The 20,493-nt window shown below is 39.4% G+C and overlaps 1 protein-coding gene and 2 pseudogenes across 2 annotated transcripts in view; 2 read left to right on the top strand and 1 right to left on the bottom strand.

Annotated features, from left to right (window-relative positions):
• Window positions 1–1,664: 1,664 nt before the first annotated feature.
• LOC105033847 (ethylene-responsive transcription factor 3-like) lies at window positions 1,665–3,640 on the top strand (annotated as a pseudogene).
• A 5,002-nt stretch (window positions 3,641–8,642) lies between these two features.
• The window catches only part of LOC105033845 (uncharacterized), a 167,931-nt gene continuing 156,080 nt past the window's right edge, over window positions 8,643–20,493 (top strand). For both annotated transcript variants that reach the window (XM_019846787.3, XM_073246109.1), the window contains exons 1-2: window positions 8,643–8,776; window positions 10,739–10,788. In XM_019846787.3, coding sequence (XP_019702346.1) covers window positions 8,702–8,776; window positions 10,739–10,788 — 125 coding nt within the window. In that variant the 5' untranslated portion in view covers window positions 8,643–8,701. The remainder of the gene's footprint in view (window positions 8,777–10,738; window positions 10,789–20,493) is intronic.
• On the bottom strand, window positions 16,854–18,988 carry LOC140852525 (uncharacterized; annotated as a pseudogene).

The following is a 20,493-nucleotide window of genomic DNA, read 5'->3' as shown; positions in this document are numbered from 1 at the left end:
TCACAGCCAATCCTTGAGTGATTTCTTAGATTCTAATAAGGAGGATGATATGTTATTTTAGGAGAATGTTAATGATTAAGTTATTGATACAAATGTTCAAAGGCAAGAAAAAGGAGTTGTAGAAGAAGAGGAGACAGTTAGAAAAGGCCTAAGCTTGCCGATAGTGATGGGCTCAAAAGTATTGGTAGCTCATCAGATAGGAAAGGGGACAGCTCCAACTTCCTAGAGTTTAATGAGGTCATAGATTTTTTAAAGCCTATAGATCATAAATTGAGAATGCATTTTGCTTCAGTCAATGTGTTTGAAAGGCTTTGAGGCAATATACTATACAACAAAAGTTTGACTATAAGTACAAGCACAATGAAAAAATTAAAATAATTATAGTATGTAAGAAAAAATTATGATTGAAAGATATATATCTACTCTCTACAGAGGGTATCGATAATCTACTTATCAGATTAGAAAGTTTCAACCCACATATAAATGTGGGAGATATTTTGATAATCATCTTATAAACTCCAGATGGGTGTTTGAAGCCTACATTGAAGATATTAGGGATGATACCAAATGAAATGTTAAAAGATTTGTTTCAAAGGTCAAGAGGAATGTTAAGGTACAAACCTCTAAGGCTTAAGCCTACAAGGCAAAGAAGGCACTCCTAACCATTTACGAATTACATAGAGAGCAATATAGAAAATTATGAGACTATTATTATGTCATTAAGAGGACTAACCCTGAAAATACCATGCTCATCAATTCATTGTCTAGAAAAAGGCAATGGTTCATGTTCCAAAGGCTATATGTCTGCTTTTATGCTTGTAAGAGGGACTTTCCTGATGGATGCAAACTTACTTGGATCGGTGCCATTTGAAAGGAGCTATGGGAGGACAACTACTTTCAGCTATTGGGAGAGATAAAAATGATAACATTTTTTCTATTATATGGGCTGTGTTGAGGTCAAGAATGAAGAGAGCTGAATGTGGTTTCTGACTAACCTCTCAGTAGATATAGAAACAAAGGAAGAAGGAGGTTGGATATTCATTTCGGACTGATAAAAGGTACTAACACCTATCTACCCTTGTTAGGCTTTTTAATATTTCATAAATATATACTAATTTTTGTCTTATCTTGTTAGAGATTAGTGGAGATATTCAATTGCATGACGCCAAATGTTGATCATAGATTTTGTATGAGGCATTTGCATACCAATTTTAGAAAATTATTCAAAGAAAAGACTTCAAAAATGCCCTATATGCAGCAGCTCGGACTTCTACTCAATCTATATTCAAGCTAAGGATGAAGGTCTTAGTCGACTTGGATCAAAAAGGAGTAGATTGGCTGCTTAGACAAGAATTTTCTCTATAATATAGATATACATGCAGTTATAGGCTAAGGTGTAATATGATACTGAATAATATATATTAATTATTTAGGATGTATTTGGTTACATTTTTTTATTTTTGATTTTTACTTTCTAAAAAGTACTTAATTTTTTTGATTTTTGTGATAGAATAAAAATAAAAAATAAAAAAATATTTGATAACTAGTTGCAATGACCTTCCCCTCCCCAACTCTGGACCTTCTCCTCTCTCTCCACCCCTTTACATCACTCCAAACCTTCATCTCCGTCTCCTCTCTCCCTCCCTTCCTTCCTCCGAGCAGCGATGCGGAAGGAGAGAGCTGGCACGGCCCTAGCTGTGGTGGAGGCAGCGATCAGATCTAGATCGAGCTCGGAGGTCCGATTCCACGGCATCCAAAAGAGGTTGTGGGGGCAGTTCGCGGTGGAGATCTGCAACCCGACGAAGAAGATGCATGTCTAGCTCGGCACCTTCGACTTCGTCGAGGAGATCGCCCGTGCCTATGATGCCTCCGCCATCAGTCTCCATGGCTGGAAGGTCAAGACCAATTTCTCCACCCCGTGCCCTCCCTTTCCAGCCATTCCCCTCCCTAACTCTTCTTCCCCCACCATCGTCGCCACTGCCTCCTTTCCCCACACCCCCTACCCTCATCAGCACCAACCACAGCCACAGTGGCTAGCCTCCAGTAGCATCGTAGAGTCCTTCAGTGGGCCTCAGTGCTCCTCCATCGCTCCCCTCAGATCTCAGCTTAAGAGCCAGAAGGTTGATCCACCGCGCATCCTCTCTGATGAGGAAGACTTGCACAGCGACTACGATTCCTCATCCTCCGTCGTGAATGATGATCTCGGGGACATCACATTCGTTTACTATCATCCGCCTCTGCCATTCGATCTCAACCTCATCTCGCTGCCCGATGACCACGACCCCGTCAATCGATGGTGCTCATCGACCAGGCAGGCAGAGAGCCAAAGGGAGGGGCAGGGGGAGGTGGCGAGCGTCGAGGCGAGTGGGGTAAGTCGGGAAGAAGCAAAAGCAAATTTTAAAAAGTAAAAAAATTTTGCTTTCCACAAAAAGTAATTATTTTTATTTTTTTAATTTTTACTTTTTATTTTTTATGGTGTTACCAAATATTGCTTTTTGATTTTTACTTTTTAAAAATCAAAAAATCAAAAAATTATTTTTTTTTATGGTTGACCAAATGCACCCTTAATAATTACATCATGGAAGTCAGGGACAAGCCAATTATCACTTATTTGGAGACCATTAGAAGGCTTCTGATGTAGAGGTTCCAAGCAAAAATGCAGGCTATATTGAAGTACAGTAGTCTTATATGTCTTAAAATTCGAAAAAAAAATTTAGTAAAGCTGCAGGCCATACAGTGCCTTATCACACGGGGTGGAGATAGTAGCTTTAAGGTAGACCATTATGATTATACCTATATTACTGAGTTTGAAAAAAAAACTTGTGGATGTAGAAAGTTTGAGTTGATTGGTATACCATGCTGCTATACAACAACAACGATCATATTCTTTAGTAAAAAAGTTAGGCAATATATAGATTATTAGTATACCAAAGAGACCTTCATGAGTGCACACAAGCCAATTATCAATCCTATACCTAGTACGTAGTCATGGGACCCCCTTTTTTTGAGCCACTAGATGCACCTGTACATAAGAGACCTCTTGGCAAGCCAAAGAAGTCAAGAAGAAGGAAGGAGGATGGGGTGCAAGATCCTCACAATGTAAGAAAAATTAGAGGTAGTCTTAGGTGTAGCAATTGCATGCAGTGGAGGCATAATGCTAGAACTTGGAAAGGTCCTAAGAAGAACAAACTCCCTATGAAAGAAGCTCCTAAGAAGGGGTAGCTGCATATAAATAAAAGAGCACTCCATTTGATGGTACATCAAGGAAAAAGAAAAGTTTAAGCAAGATAATGAAGAACATCGAAAAAGAATTTTTTTGTAAAAGACCTTATCAAATTCATACAAATTAAACATGTTTAGTTTACATTTTTAGGAGGTAGCAAGGATTGAACAAGGAGCAGTATTATCAGTATCCACCTCGATAGTAGCAGCAGTACCAGAACCAGCACAATGACTCATATTTTGTTTAACTTTTTTAATATGATATGTTATTTGTTTTTAGAGATATTTATGTACTGATACATATGTAGATTCATTGTATTCGGGGATACATGACCGGTACAAAGCTTTTTGTTGTTTATGTCTTGATACATGGACAGAGCTTTTTGATGTTGCAGTGCATATATGGAATGATGCATAGCTTTATTTTGTTCAATGACTGATACATTTATAGAGCTCTTTATTGTTCAATGATTACAGAGCTTTATTTTATATTGTTATGAACATGTTGATTGATACATTATTTTTGTCTATTTTTCAATTGAAAATATGTTTGAAACTTGACTGGTACATTTATATAACTGATTATATGTTTGTACATGGTGGAAATGATAATCGTTGGGATTGTACAGCTGATTGAATGTGTATGGTTGAAAGTTTGGATTGTATGGATGTGTATAGGTGATCATGTGAATATGTATGGATATGTATAGATGATTGTATGAATTATAGACAGAAATGATAATCGTATAAATATGTACAGGTGATTGTATAGATTATTGGCAGTTGTTGTTCAGTATCTTAATAGGTATGGTTATATGTAGATTTTTGTATGGACTACAAGCAGAAATGATAACTGTACGAATTTGTATGGATGCGTACAGATGATTATATAAACTATAGGCAAAAATGATATTTATGGATATATACATTTTCTCTATTGCATGGATAAATTATTCACTATTGTGATATTTGTTGAAACATATTATCTGATGTCATTATTGGCCATAAAAAGAATATATCAGAACATTTAAGGTACTAAAAAATAAATATACCCATTCATTTCTTAATAAAACTCATTACATAACGACCCTAAAAGTTTTGACTACAGGCATTAAGCCCTCAAAAGTTATGCTTAAGAACACTACAACCCCAAAAATTTCAAAATATTATAATTTGCCTCTCTCTTGATAGCTATATTTATGGACCGAATTACTTCAGATTCTCATCTTAGCACTCCACTTCAGTACTAATAGTGTGTCAGTGAATATCCATGAAGTAAACAAACACTATGCTAAACACTCTTCTTTCCTCTGTAGACATGAAGCTTAGTTTCTAGTTTCTTATTTTTTTGGATTAGTTTGTTCATAAGATCTTTTGTACATGGTGGTGATGGTGAGAGATTATACCATTGAAAAAACCAACATCCTCTTTTTTTTTCTATATTAAGAAATCAAAAAAATGGGTGAGCTATAGATAATGAAAAATCAAAGAAGAATAAGGAGGCTCGTTCATAAAAAATGGAGCAGTCAAAGAACCTTTGGCCAGAATTAGCTGTAGTCTATGAGGTCTTCATGGATGCCCTCAACTCATAATCACAATACACTATGGTATTTTGGCTGGAGCATTAGATAAAGGCATGGCTACTAGTGGTCGTAGCCATTATCGTTTAGGTTCCTCTCTCTCCCTTCAGTTTATACTCTCCTTTCTATCTCATGTGTGGTCCCTTTTTTTCCATCCAATCTATGCTCCTTTCCCCCTCTCTCTTCTTTCCCACTTCTCTATAATATATGGAGAACAAAAAGCATAACCAAAAAAAGCAAAGATGATGGTCACATGCATGTCACGTGACTCTTCTTTCGACTTTTTTATCAAAATAAGATTTTTTTAAATTAATTACCAAAATAATATCTTTTTCAAACTATTTATCAAAATACTGTCCGAAACAAAGTCGCCATATCATAGGATGACTTTTTGTACTGACTCACCACTCTTAAAGTCATTTAGTAAGAGAGGTTGGGAATTTAAAGTTGTCCTATCATAGGACAACTATATAGATCGTCCTCTTGCAGGGTGACTTTATGGATCGCTCTACCATAGGGCGACTATATGAGTCACCCTATGGTAGGGAGACTTAAGGCGTGCCAGTCCGTCACAAATTCAAGTTGGCTTGAGTCCTATGCCTAGAAACCAGTCTTTCTGTCTTCTTTGAAAGAGTCAGCTAGGATCTTCTTCGAGTTGACTTGTCCATATGCTAGTACTGTGTGCCAAGTTCAAAATGTGCCAGAGTCGACTCGGACCTTCTGGAGTTGACTCGAAGTGGAGCTAAGGGAGCCCAACCTTGGATGGGAGATAGGGGAGCTGAAGGAGAGAGGAAGGGGGAGAAAGAGAGGGGGAGAGAATGCCCGCCCGCTCACATGAGAGAGAGAGAGAGAGGAGCTGAGATTCACGACGGCTAGAACCCTAGAGACAGAGAGAGAGGAGCTGAGGGAGAAGGTCGCGCAGCAACAAGGTGACTGTTATAGTCGGGATGGAGTTAGTAAGTCGCCCTATGATAGGACGACTCACATAATTGCTCTATCATAGAGCAACTATATGGGTCGCCCTATCTTAGAGCGACTCTATGCAGCATCCACCTAACAATTTATGTGGCAAGTTTTGTGGTGAGTCAGTAAGAAAAGTCCTCATATCATGGGGCAACTTTTAAGAAAAAAAGTTTATTTTGAAAGGACATTATTTTGAAATAGTTTATTCTGTAAATAGTTTAAAAGGATATTATTTTAGTAATTTATTTTAAAAAAATATTGTTGATGCAGAATTCTGCCGATGCCGGAGCAGCTGGAGTTAAGATGACCGTGTCTGCCGTCGGGACCTGCAAGGGAAGTCTAAACCGGAGTCGGAGGTGCTCCGGCAAGATCCTCCGACGCTCAAGTCAGTACTTTGCTTCAACAGAAATGGAGTGCTCGAGTGAAAATTTTAGCAAAGTTTAGAGATAGAGTTTAGAGCTTAGAGAAGAACGTATCTGAGATCCCTTTTTATAGATGGAGGACGTAACTGATTGACAGCGACGTCTGTAACCGCCTGGTAGTAGGCCGTTCAGGGCCACGTGAAGTTTGTTACGGAGAGTAGTGGCGTCAGAGGGCCGTTCAGAGCCACATGGAATTTGTTATAGAGAGTGGAGTGGTGTCCGTTATCGCGACTTGCTAAAGAGTGATGGAGCCACGCGGAATCTGTTACTGAGGGTGGAGTAGGATAGTGGCCATTGTCGTGACTTGCCTAAGAGTTTGGATCTGTCGGTTGAAGCTCGACTGGGATGTCTGATGGAGCGGAATGGCTCTCTGTTTCATCGATCCTAAGAGAAGCTCGGATATTTTCGAGGTTGCTGACGGGTCTACTGTTGTTGGGTGCCTAGAGCGCTGATGCTGCAGGTGGGAGTCATCTATTGTAGAAGCTCGGATGGAGATTTTCTGTTGAAAAAGTCCAGTTTCAAGAAGAATCTGACAAAGAGTCGACCGGCGGTGGACTTCGGATAGCGTTGGGGAGGTTCGTCCGCTGGAGGAGTCTAGGGGATCCTGTGGAAGTCCGGAGGGCGTTGTTGAAGCCCGACTGACGCTATTGAAGGTTGATGGCTAGAGAGGTTCGGCAGACACCGGAGGCGGTCGACCGTTGTGAAAATCTAGCTGCTGGAGCCTGTCTGTTGTAGAAGTTCGTCCGGGATCCATCCGCTATGGAAGTTCAGACAGAGTCTGGTTCTTGCAGAAGGCCGAAAGGAGGCCGCTTATTGTAGAAGCTCGATCGAAGATCGGTTGTCGTGGAAGCTCGGAGTAGTGTCCTGGCTAGTGGAGCCTGTCCCTTTGTAGAAACTCGTCTGGGATCCGGCTACGAAGAAGCTCGGCTGAAGTCTACTTGTAATAGAAGTTCGGAAGAAATTCGTTTACAGTAGAGGCTCGAATAGAATTCGCTTACAGTAGATATCCGGAGTAGACTGCCTGCATTAGGAGTTCGGCTCTCGCAGGAGCTCGGATGGAATTCGAAAGGCGGTCGACCGTCGTAGAAACTTAGATGGAGTCTGGTTACTGTACAAATCTCGTTGTCGGAGAAGCTCGGATATTGACGAAGTCCGGAAGATGTTCGGAGTAGAGTCGTCCGTGGCCGGAAGAAGTCTGGAAGAGATTCGGAGAATAGTTGATCACTATAGAAAATCAGCTGATAGTGAAGCCCAGAGAGTATTTGGAGCGGCTCGGTAGATGAATGGAGAAGCTCACTGTCGAAGAAGTCCGGATGTTGTTATGGAAGTTCGGATGGTCGAGGGAGTTCAGAAAGACGTCACACAAGGTCGGAAGCCGGAAAAGTCCTGAAAAAATCAGCCTTTTATAAACTTCGGCTGGGGGTATTTTATACCCAACAAACTTTATTTTGATAAAAAAAGCTCTCTTCTTTCTCTTTACTTCACTTTGCATCGAAATTAAGAAACTCTGGGAAGGACACTTATGGTATTTTATAAGATTTAACCTCTCAAATGATCTTCAGGTCATAATGAGTCTAACGGAGATAGATGGCTAGGTTGGGACTTTTTGTAACGTTTATAAAGTTTTGGGGTTTGTTTGAAATTTTTTTTTTGAGATTCAAATGTAAATGGATCAAATTTTTATGAGTGACATTGTAATTTTTAAAAATTTAAATTTAAAATTTAAAATCTTTTTTATACAAACGTCAAATATAATTTAAATTTAAATTTTAAAATTTAGGTTAAAACCTATCTTGCCGCCACCAGTAGAGCACGGTCAACCGTCCGAAAAGATTTGGAGCATGCCTCTGTTTTGTTTATGCATCCAACATTAAAAATAAGAAAGCAAGAAAGAAAGAAAAAATCGAGAGGAGGAGGGAGGCTCCGGCTTCCAACTTCTGCTGTTATGTATCACTCTACAGTGTTATGCTTATTGCATGACGATAATAACCCAAAACATAAAGCATCCATCAAATGATAAATGCTAGATGACCCTCCACCCCGTGTTTTTTTCACTTATAAAATAGTCCACATGGCTGGACGGCTCGCGACAAACACAAGGAGGAAATTGGTTAACCTACCGATGGACGCGTGGGGAGTGATTTCCAAATTCCAAATTCCAAATTCCAAATGCCAAATCCATTGTACCATCCACCCAAGGAAAGTGCAGGAGGCAGTTTTCAGAGTCAAAACAACCGGATGGTGATCGGATCTGATGACCAACGTGCCGACGTCGACCCGTTCGCCAATGGGACAAAACTTCCCGAAATGACCAAAATGCCCTTCATCGCCGACTTTTCCTGGAGGGTCCGGTTGAGGGCATTTTGGTCCGATACGGACCGATTTGAATCGCGGATATCTCGTCAGGTGACGTCACCGTGGACTGCCCCTTAAGTAACGGCTTCCTTCACTCGGCTCAGTAGTTTTGCTTTCCCCTCCCTCTTCCCCACTACTATCTCTGTCTCTGTTCCAGCGATGGAGCTCTCGGCGGGCGGGAATTTTGTTCTTCGGCGGTTGGGATTTCTCCTGGCAATCTCTTCTTTCCTTCAGGTGGTGAAGAACGAACTAGGGTTTTCTGATTTCTCTCCTCGATCTCTCTTGGGGATATCTGCTACATAGTTTGATTTCTTTTTCGTTCTTGGAGTGGAAATTGTTGGAATTCTTGACCTAGGGTTTTATTTTTTTTGGTTTTCTGTGGTTAGTCAAGTAGTTTTAGATGATTGGAAGTTCTTGATTGAAGGTTCGTTAAATTTGGGGGATTTTCCATGTGTTTAAGTGTTTTTTTTTCCCCCCACAATTTTGAGTTCTTTAATAATGGTTTTGGATTATAAGGTATTCAGATTTGAAGCATTGATGGTTTGGTATTAAAAAGAAAGAATGCAAGAAAGGTGATGGTTAAGGGACGTAGAGGCAACTTTGTTCTTGGAGTTCTTTTGCTCTAGTTTTCTCTTTTTTTTGGTTGTTTAGTTTGGTACATCAGCTGTTTGTAATAATATTTTGCCTTAGCTGATGTTAAATCTGGGTATTAAGGAGTTTCGAGTCTAGGATTTTGAGTTCTTGGACAGTATTTTTTGGTATATGAAGCACTGACAACATTCCCTGGTTGGTGAGAGAAGAGAGAATGGAAGAAAGCAATGATTAAGAGGATGATGGGGAAGTTTGTTGTTGGAATTCTTTTTCAGTTTTCTCTTTCATTCTTGATTTGAGTAGTGCTACCTATTAATATTATGAATTTCACTTAACCACCAATAAATTTGGATCACCTTCATGTGTTTGAGCAGTTTCCTGTTTGAAATTTTTCAGTTCTTTAACAAGATTTGGCATTTGAAGACTTCATAATTGTGGCTGTTGGTGAGAAAAGGCATAAGGGAAGAAAGCAGTGATATTGAGCCACTATAAACGGAAAAATTGTTATCTCTGTGCTTTTTAGTAACTAGGTTTGGATACATGTAGTCTGGGTGTTTGGGGGTTCTCTAATCTTGATCTGTAACTTTTACTTTCAGAGTTAAGGCAAAGAGTGGAGAGAAGTTTTAGGTGACGGCTAAAAATGGAAGGATTGGTTTGGAGTGGTTTAGTAGGATATTTTTGTGGTTTTACCTGTTCCTTTTAATGATGGACATTAGGTGAGGGAAGATCGGTTGACAATTTTTGGACAGGAAGATGTTAAAAAGCAATTAGTTGATGCGCTCTGGCTGGCTGAGATAAAGCTTTCATGGTTTCTTCTTAGTAGATGAACAGAGTATGAAATAGACTGCTTGCGGAAGTTAGAAGATTAATGATTTTTGGCTCAGTTTTTCAGTGTTGCTGAGATCTAGAAGTAGGGAACAGAGCTGAGCAACCTATGTGAGTTGTCATTGTTGTTAGCTAACTTCTCTAATTCTTAGTTATGAGATGTTCAAATTCAAGGTAATGAAAGTTGGCATTTTTAGCTTTTTTTTTTAAAATCCACTTGAAGTCCTGTTCTCACCTTCATGTGGAATTGATTATGTTGGGCAATCCTTTTTTGATGGTTAAGTCTCGGCATAAACCTCATCTGTTGACTGTAGGAATTTAAACCAATGGGCATAGTCCACAAGCTATGGCACCTTTATTAGATGGTTTGTCAAGACAAAAAAATATTGCACATACAAATTTGTTAATGCTGATATAAAGGTTGTTGAAAGTGGTAAAGTTGTTATTTATTCTAAAAATTAAAGGCTGTGATTCTATTTGGAAATAAAAAAGCTGTGATCGATACTTACATTTAGTTGGTCATCTTACTATTGCTCTGGCTAATTTAGTCATGAGATTTGCTGATTTACATATAGAGAAATGGAGGCAGAGGAGGCCTGGGGGGTGAGGTGGGTTGTGATGGGGTTGATTGATGTCCAGGTGCAACATCTGAGACAAATTTTACATAATGTTATCTCTCTGTAGTACTCAGAAAATGTTTTTGCTTTTACACAATTTAAATTTGCTTTGACAATACTGTGAACTTGTTTTGAAGGTGCAATCTCGTGTTTGAATGTGCAGATCACTCTTGTGCCTCTGACAGGTGCTCAGCAGTCCAATGCTACAACACTGTAAGGGCATTCTCTTGACAGATCTTGATTTACAATGTCCTTTTGGGTAAACATATTTTAAATATAGGCCTTCAGCTATTGTCTTATATGATGGCTCCACTTGATGTTGTAAATTCTAATTCTTACATTTTATCTGGCTACCTATTGGCATCAGCAAAGTGTTCTTATATTTCCATTGCTTGGTGTTAGGTGAGACATGCAATAATTTTTATTCTTTCTTTTATTTCTTGTTGATGATTAGACTTTACTTCTTAGCTTGAGGAGTGGTGAATTATTTCTGAACAGAGCATTGACTGATTCCACTGAACCAGGAACATCATTTCTCAAGAAAACTAATAAGTCTATCCAATAGAATGCTGAAGGCTATACCAGCCTATGGAAGCACTGGAAAAGCTAGTACAATTTTGCTAGTTTTGGTTCAAGATGTCTTATTTTGTCTGTTTCTGCATCTGGTGGTTGCAAGGAATAAATTTGAGTTTGGCATGTTTTGTGTGACTAGATAAATTTAAAGTCTGTTCCATAAGGGATAATGCTAAAAACTCAGCAAAACAGTTCTCATGTCTTGAATTATGACCACTGATTTCCTTAGAGGTATCTTTGCTTGTTCAGAAAACTATGGAAAAAGAAACTATTTCTTCAAAGAAACTGAAGAATTTAGTCAAATTTGGAAAACATCTAATTTTTCTAGAAGTTTCAAATTTTCAAAGCCTTTGCCAAGCAACCAAAGATACCCTAAAAAATGTGGATTTAGTAAAATAGAAAAGAAACAACACGAGGAAAGTAACTAAGGGTTTTTTTTTGGTATATAACATCTTTCATTTTGTTCTAATTGCATATGATACTTGCTGTTATTTGCATATACAATCTGACACAAATAATCCTCAACTAATTCCTGGCACCCTCTATATTAAATTTTCTTCACACAATTTGACCATGATCCATAGTTAGACCAACCCAAGGTTTGAAATGACAAACTAACCCTCAATTCCACTTAAGGAGGCAGGCTCACTGCTTACCACCTACCTTTATCAACTCTCAGTTATTTCTACTAATTTGCCATTTTCTCCTTCCCTTGAGGGATCCCTCAAACAACACCCTTGCAAGTACCCATTGTCGACCCCTCTCGATGCCTTTGCTGCTAGCCTTGATGACCTCTTGATGCCTTTCCTTGGTAGCCTCGCCATTGCCCTTGATGATGCCCTCTCCCATTGGCTTCCATTGCATTCCTTGGTGAAGCCTCTTGTCTTGCTTTTCCTGCCATGCCTTCCTCCTTACTGCCAACCATGTTATTGCCACCATCCCCAATCCCTTGTGAGTACTGATGTCATTAGGCAAACAGGCGATAGAAAGCTAGGTTTGATTCATGTGAAGTTGAGATTGTAATAGCCATCTGATGAGAGGAAGGGTTCGTTAAGATGATCTTGATTCCTCTCGAGAAGAAGTCAGCCATTGGAGCTTTGGCACCTCCATTGATTCCCCTATGTTGAAGTTTAGGAGTCAGGAGGTGATAGTTTTTGCCTTGCTCTCCTTGTTGGGAAAGAGGCATAATAGGACACCATCATTGCTGCATTAGTGGATGTAGGGATGGAGGTGGTAGGGCTAAGGAAGGGATGATTGGAAGGTTCTTGCAGCAATGGAAGCAGGGGTTGGAGGGTTCATGCCCCTAAGCTAAGCATGTGCCAAGGAACACGAGAACCCATGGCACATGCAAGGCTGGGCCCCATGAGCATGCAAGGTGACAAGTTGTCAAATAAAACAAATATAACTAAACTAGCATTAGTCCATTAACATAGGCAGGATAACAATTTCCAAAACTCACTAAATTTTTTCAAAACTTGAATTGGTCGCATGCCAATGCCCAAAACATTTAGAAGTTATATATTCAGGTAAAACCACAATTCAGCTAGCATAACCACTTTTCCAAGGCTCGTCGTATTGGTATTGGATCCCAGATCGATTGACCGGTGGTACAATTCGACCTGTTTCTTTTCTTTTGATTTTTTTTCCTTTCTGCATGCTTCTCATTAACTTCTTCAATTATTCATGCTTTATTTACCACTTCTGCATTAATAGTCAATTCATATGGTACCACTTGCTTTCTAATTTCTATCTTTAGTTCTATCTCAAATTTATGCATTCGATCGTCCTCATTCTCGATCCACCTCGGAACAAATTTGGCAAGCTCCGTAAATTTAGTTTCATATTTTACAATTGTCATATTTTTTTGTTTCAGATAAATAAATTCTTGTTCTTTCTGAATCCTTACACTCTAAGGAAAATATTGATTATAAAATATTCTTAGGAATCTCTTCAAGGTAAGTTGCTCCCCTTAATCATATTTGTGTTGCAGTCTTTGTCGTCAGTTGAATGCTTCACCTTGTAACATGTATGATGCATACAAAATCATTTTATCATCACAGCATCTCATAACAACAAACACTTTCTCTATATCAATGAGTCAGTTCTCAGCTTCCAAGGGTTATATAGTCCCTTGAAAGCTGGTGGAGAAATTTCTAAATTTTATAATATTACTCCGTTGCTCTGGCTGCTCTCCATGTTCCTGCGGTGGTGATGTTTCTTGTTGCACGGGCTGTTGTTGCAGCAACTATTGTTGCGATTGCACCAAGTTGACTAAGCTTTGCATTATTCAGATCATGATTGGTTCTTGCTGCTCATCTGAGTGTTCCCGATAGAATCAATAACTCCTTGCTGAGGGGTGCTACCAATTTACTGAGGAGTACCACTATCATATTGGTTTGATATCTCTCTAACAGCAATTCTAGTAGTCCTTTTTATCCAATGTGAAGCCATCTCAATTTTTTTCACAAACAAACTTTCCAAAATTCTCTTTCAAACCTAATATCCAAAATTATACTTTTATTAAACTTTAATTATGATTATTTTTAATATAAAAATTCTAAATCCTCATAGGATTGGCTTTGTGGTAGTACCGAACATCCAATCGGTTTAATCTAGGACATCAAATCGATCAACTCCAAATCAAGGGTCATGTTAGGATGCTAGGATGCAATTGATGATTAAATCTCATGATGTTCGGTCCGATTAAGATGGGGATTGACGAATTGCTTGACAGTCAATGGTCAAGATCTTTTCATCAAGATCTATCAAGGCTATTGAGAGTCTTTCTAAAATCCAAAAAATCATAGAAGAGAGACAATCTAGAGAGAGATACTTTTAGAGATAGAAACTCATAGAGAGAGAAAGTGAGATTTTTTTAGAGAGAGAAAGTGGAAAGAAAGAAATAATTTTAGAGAGAGAAAGAGAGGGAAGAAGGAAGAGAGAGAAACTCTATCTCTTTTTTTCTTCTTTTCTTTTTTTTTTTGCTTTCTTCTTCCTCTTTTTCCTAACGGAAGAGGGGAACTTGTGGTCCACGTCAACTAGGGCTACGACGGCGCAACCCAAAGATTCCAGAATGATGGTCGGTGGTGACTAGCGGCATTAGAAAAACCAAAAAAAAGGACAGGCAAAAACAAAGGAAAAACAGGGGATTTTCTTATTTAGTTTTTTTCGGCAAGATTGATGGCCAGCAACGTTGTTTAATGCTATAGAAAGAAAAGGAAAAGTGAGGAGTATCGGGGCTTGCCTTGGGCTCCGACGTGCTCTCCAATTCGATTTTCGGTGGGCACAATTACGGCTTTTGGAAACAAACTCCAGTGTGATTCCTCGATGTTGGGCCTCCGATCTTCGATGGGAAGGATGGGAACTTTTACTTCTCATTAAATAGAGCTCGAAGGGAGGAGTCCAACTCCTCCCTGACTTCGATTTCCATCAGAAAATTGAGAGACGAAGACTCCCAATCGGGGTCTTCTTCATCATATTTTATTTTTTTTTTTGCTGGTGCTTTAAGATTCATGCAAAAATCTCTTTTTTTCTTTTCTTCTGCTCTAAGATTCATGCGGCTGGGTTTAGGTTGGGTTGGTGTATCACAAGAAGTGGGGGAGAGTTCTAGTCTCTTCACCTTTGTTCTTTTTTTATTATTCCACAAAGAGAGAGTGAGAGAGATGAAGAGGAGGTAGAGGGGAAAGGTGGGAGGAGTGGTCACTTGACAGCTACACCATAGTGGTGGGGTGGCACTTGGCGAGGGGGAGGAGATCCATAAGGAGATGAGGGGTAGAGAGGCAAGGAAGAGGTTGGTGCATAGGTCACCATACGACAGTGGAATGTTGAGAGGCACTTGCGATGGGCCTTGATTAAGAAGAGGAAAAGAGGAAGGATAAATGGAGGGGAGAGTGAGAGAGAGAGTGAGTGAGGGATAGGCTGGTGCAATGTTCGCTATATCGGTACCGGTCGGCGTGCCGGTGCCAGACCGATACGGTATGGTATCGGTACCGTACCGTACCGACACACGGTACGCCCCGACATACTGGTCCGGTACCGGTACACAATTTTTTTCGATTTTTAATTTTTTTTTTGATTTTTAAAGTTAATAATTGATAAATACAACCTCAATATGGCATTATATTGCATATTATTGACATATTTGGGTTCAATTTGGAGTTAGGTTGCGGTACAAAGATTCTTGATCCAAAATTTCAAACATATATTTATTTACATTATATTTCAACAATGTCATCTTAAAACTAAAGAAAAAATATATAAATATGCATTAAAATGTATCTAAATATTTAAGTACAAAGCCAAATAACTGATATACGAACCTTAAGATGTACTTTGCATTTAATTTCTTGTCGAGTGTCTGTGACGCTCGTAGATATCTGGATCATCAACATAGTCTGAAGGGACATCAGTCCAACCCTTTAGCCAAGCTGCACCGTATTCTCGAATATTCATCATCCCATAAGGCATCCTCTCTGGATTGTAAGACATCTCAGACCTCTCGCTAAAATTCTGACTCTGAGAAGTATTCTCGAGATGATGGTACGGTTGTGGAGGAGTCCATCCAAATATGCCAGTAGCAAAATCTGATCCTGGAGCTGCTCCAGGCTGCATAGGGTAGTAACCACTAGAAGATGATGCCTCGGATGCACCATATGCATATGGATCATAAGGTGGTTGTGGATAATAGGATCCATAATGCGAGGATGATCCAGATACATCCATGGACCCTACTCCACGTGCAAGATCGTCCGCAGCTGCATCATGTGCTGGACGACCTCTAGGAGCCCGTCATCTATATGAAATCGGCTCCCCACGATCTCTACCGACTCGTCCACCATGATCCCTATCCTGTGTGACATGCGTAAACTGAGACTCACCAGTGAATCGAATATCACCCTGTGGCTGTCTCATAAACGGTGGTCTCCTGTCCTCCAATTCCTCCCTGATCATCAGATCCATGGCTACTACTACCAGTATCATCATCACTCTTCCTGATGTCCGTATCTGAACCAGATCGCTCCTGTACTCTCGAGAGTGGTGCACGTGCAACTGTCTTTTTCTTTCCCCCCCTTGTGCCCTCTGTGATTGAGTTTCCTGTGATTGGAAGGATGGATGCCTTCTTGCTGGCTGTCGGGAGGAACGTCTATACATCTCTCGCTCGAATCTCTGGGAAGATGTATCGGTTAGCGAGTCATGTGATGAATGAGTCCCTTGTATCCCCTCAGACTGTGGCTGATCAGCTGGAACCCTATGTGGAATATTTTTTTCTGTCCATTGCCCTGGATCCACCCTGATCTCCCTTGCCACCACACTGGCTGGTCGTGGAGGGGATCCTGGCTCATCAAGCTCTGGCTCCTGCTGCTGACCTGCAAGCCATCCGATGATTGGATTGTCATCTTCGTCGGTATAATCATCCAGCATCGGATCAGTGTACTTCAACTGAACTTCCTCCTGAATACATTTTAGCCTCAACCTCAGATTGTAGTGAACATATACAAGATCGTCGAGGCATTTTTGTGTTAGACGATTTCTCTGTTTGCTGTGGATAAGGGCGAAAGTGGACCAATTACGCTCACAGCCACTAGCAGAGATCGTCTGAGAAAGAATACGGACAGCCATATGTCTCAAATTTTCTTCTGACGTTCCAAAATGAATCCACCATTCAGCTACAAAAGTAAAATTATATATCAAATTTGATGATATTATTAAGCAAAATTACATATCAATCTACATTGCTCATTATTGATATGTAATTTATCTGGATTCATCTGCTTTTTGCTTACGACAGCTGATGGGACTCCAAAACTGTCTGATCCCTCTCTAAACTGTTTCGTCTGAAATAAAATATATTTATTATTTATAAATATATCAGATCGAATTCAATTGAATGATTACATATGTTTTAAACTAGCATACCTCTTGCAGACACAACGACGCGATTTCTGGATCGGACACCATCTTATATATGATATTGCGAAGAGCAGCAAAAAGCTCGCTATCCATATCTATCCCCGAAATAGTATACTGAAATTTCGGATTCAAGTAATAAGCTGCAGATAAATTTCAAGACTGATTAAGCACAATTTTATTTTCATGCTTCGAAAAAATATTTTAAAACATTCTTGAATCCAAACTTACCAGCTAGATGTAAATCTCTGCCCATCTGATAGTCCCAACGGCGTTCAATAATGTTAATGAATTCTTGAGCATGCTTGGGATCATTCTCATTGATATGTTTTTTTGTCCTCTCCATCATGTAATATAGGAAGCCCATCTGGGGGTATCTCTCACTGTCCACGGTGCGAAGCACCTTATATAAAGGCTTGATAGCCTTCACTATCTTCTCAGTCCGCTGCCAAAATGACTGACTCGTCACCAAGTTCTCCACATGACTTCCAACAGTGCCGGCCCTCGCATATCTGCTCTCCTGCCACTCGGCACTGACAAACATCTGACGTAGGGCTGTTTTCTTCTGAAGAAGACTATCAAGTGCTATGTAGTTGGTAGCAAACCGTATGATACCCGATCATAAGATCTCCCCCCCAGTATACGTCCGCATCAATGAAAGAACCCATGTGTGGTTGTAGATGAATCTAGTAATGGTCTGGGCAATCTCCACTACCTGCTGCACCCTGCGAATCTTTCCGATATCCATCAATATAAGATCAATGCAATGTGCAGCACATGGGGTCCAGTATATCTGCGGTCGCTGCTCCATCAGCAACTCTCCGGCAGCCTTATATTGTGGTCCGTTATCTGTGATGACCTACACGACATGCTGCTCACCCACTGAATCAATCACCTCCTCCATCAGACCAAGGATATATGTGGCATCGTGCATCTTATCTGAAGTATCGATTGATTTGTAAAAAAATATTTTTCCATTACAGTATGTCAAAAAATTAATGATGCTCCGCCTAGTAGGACCTGTCCAACCATCACACATCACTGTCAAACCGTATGTAGGCCATTTATTTTTGTAAGAAGCAATCCATCTCTGCAGATCTTCCTTATTGCTGTCAAGAAGCTGACCATAGATGTCCTTAGGTCCTGGAGGATCTACACCCTGGCCGGCAGCCTCTATGACTGAAATAGCAGATCGGTAGTAAGGATTGGCTGCTGCATTTGCTGGAATATGGCTGAAATGAAACTATGATCCAATAGCTCGCCACTTATCCTTCTTCTTATCTTTTTTCAGCATACTGTCAATTCTCTGCTGCTTTGAATCCTTGCTGGACAAAGCATGTGGATCCAAATCCTGAATGCTGGCTCCTACTGGAATATCTCTGGAGGACCTCCTCCTACTGCCAAAAGCTCCCAACAAAGAAGACATGCTGCGTCTGCTCCCTCTACCACCAGGCTCTATGACTGAGGTAGTCCTCCTGAACTCGAATTCTCCCCTACCAATCGCTAATCCAGATCTTGATTCGTAGCATGATGGTCCGAATTGGTCTCTGTACCGGGCCATCTCCTCCTGCTGGTACTGATCCGCCAAGCTCGCATGAATGGCAGCCTCAATCTGTGCCTCCTCATCATTTGGAGCAGAAGCCTCCTCTGATTCTCTAAAGTGATAAGAAGGTGGCTTTGCAGCTCGACGGTCTACTTCGATCTTTTTCTGCTTTGCCCTTTCCTTCGCTGCTTTCGAATCAGCAAAGTGTTTTTTCATCAATTGTTGGACCTCTTGCGGATATTTCCGACACATCGACACATCAGGATAACCACCAGCTAGATGCTGCTTCAACCTAGTCACTCCTCCTCCATTGAACTCTGTGTTGCACCATTTGCATCTCCAATGATGCCGAGCCGAGAGCATCTCACCATGATCCCAACCGATGTCACGCTCTTGATCTTTCTTACTCATTTCTGCAGATATAACAAAATACTAATTATTTCGAATTACCTGTATTATAACACTAATTACATATATTTTTTATTTGATAATATTTTTTACTATTTAAATATTTACAAAAAAAATTTAAAAAAAATCTCAAGTTAGATTCAAATATTTCAATTGTTTTGAATCATTCTAAACATTATTCTCAATTTCAAAACTAACATTGATTTTTTATTTTTTTATTTTTTTAATAATTTTTATATAAATAAATATATACTATAAAATAGCTGATTAATTAAAGTGAACGAACGTCATGCTCTAAATTTTTTTCTTATAAATATATGCAAGTATAACAAACAACGATAGTTCAACGATAATTAAAATAATTATATATAATTTTAAAATAATTTTAATAATTATTTTAAAACTTATAAATTCAAAATAAATATGTTATATACTTCAAATAATATTTTTAAATTAACTAAAATATAACATTATTTTTATATATTTTTTATTTTATAATTAAAATTTTAAATTTAAATAATTAAAAAAATATTTTTTTAATTTCAAATATTTGAAAAAAAATTAGAAATTAGATTTAAGTAGTTTGAATCATTCTAAACATGATTCCCAAACTCTGATTTTTTTTCATAAAATTTAATTTTTTTTAATTTTTAAATAAATAAATATTTAAAAATATTTAAAAAATATATAATTAACAAAAATTAATAATTTTAGTATCATCGTGTAGATCTTCTAAAGATCTATCACATATAATTAAATCATCCCAAAATCACAAGATTTTGGCATGATTTTCTCTTATTTTTATTCTTTCTCATTCTTATCCTATTTTTAACAATAAAAATTAAAAAAAAAATATTTACTAAGAAAATAACATATTATCTTACCTCCGGTCAAAGATCAGCTTCTCCTCGAACCACTCCTGCAATTTGACGAAATTTTTTTCTTTTTTTCTAATTTTTTGGAGGTCTCAACGGTTTCGTTGAGACCTTCGGACCCTCGGGAGTTCTCTGAGACATCTCAGAGAACTCCAAAGCAGGTAAGGCTTTTTATGCATGTGATCTCCGACCCCCCCTCCCCCCTCGTCACTTTTGGCACATGGTGTGTCGGTACGGTTCGGTTCACACCGAACCGGACCATACCGTCCGGTTTTGGACGGTATGGAAGCGAACCGGACCGAACCGCCCGGTTCGGTACCGGTTCGGGCTGTTTCTCAAAAAAAAAGTCCGAACCGGACCGTTTGAGCACTGGTCCGGCTCGGTACACCCCGTACCGGGCAGTTCGGCCCGGTACGGCGAACCCTGGGCCGCTGGTGGTTGCTGGATGGTGGTGAGGTAGCAAGCAAGTAGTTTGCGGTTTGGAATGGAAAGAGATGGAGGAGAAGGTGGAAAAGGATGCCCAAGGCTTCACATTCTATTAGAGTGGTGTGTGATGGGAAAGAAAAGAAAAGATCGAGAGGAGGGCGGAAATGTTAAGGTGGTGGTCTAGGG

Source organism: Elaeis guineensis, chromosome 11 (genome assembly GCF_000442705.2).
Source record: "Elaeis guineensis isolate ETL-2024a chromosome 11, EG11, whole genome shotgun sequence".
NCBI classification, from domain to species: domain Eukaryota; kingdom Viridiplantae; phylum Streptophyta; class Magnoliopsida; order Arecales; family Arecaceae; genus Elaeis; species Elaeis guineensis.
The sequence above is the reverse complement of the archived record's forward strand: the minus strand, read 5'-3'. Positions and strand labels throughout refer to the sequence as shown.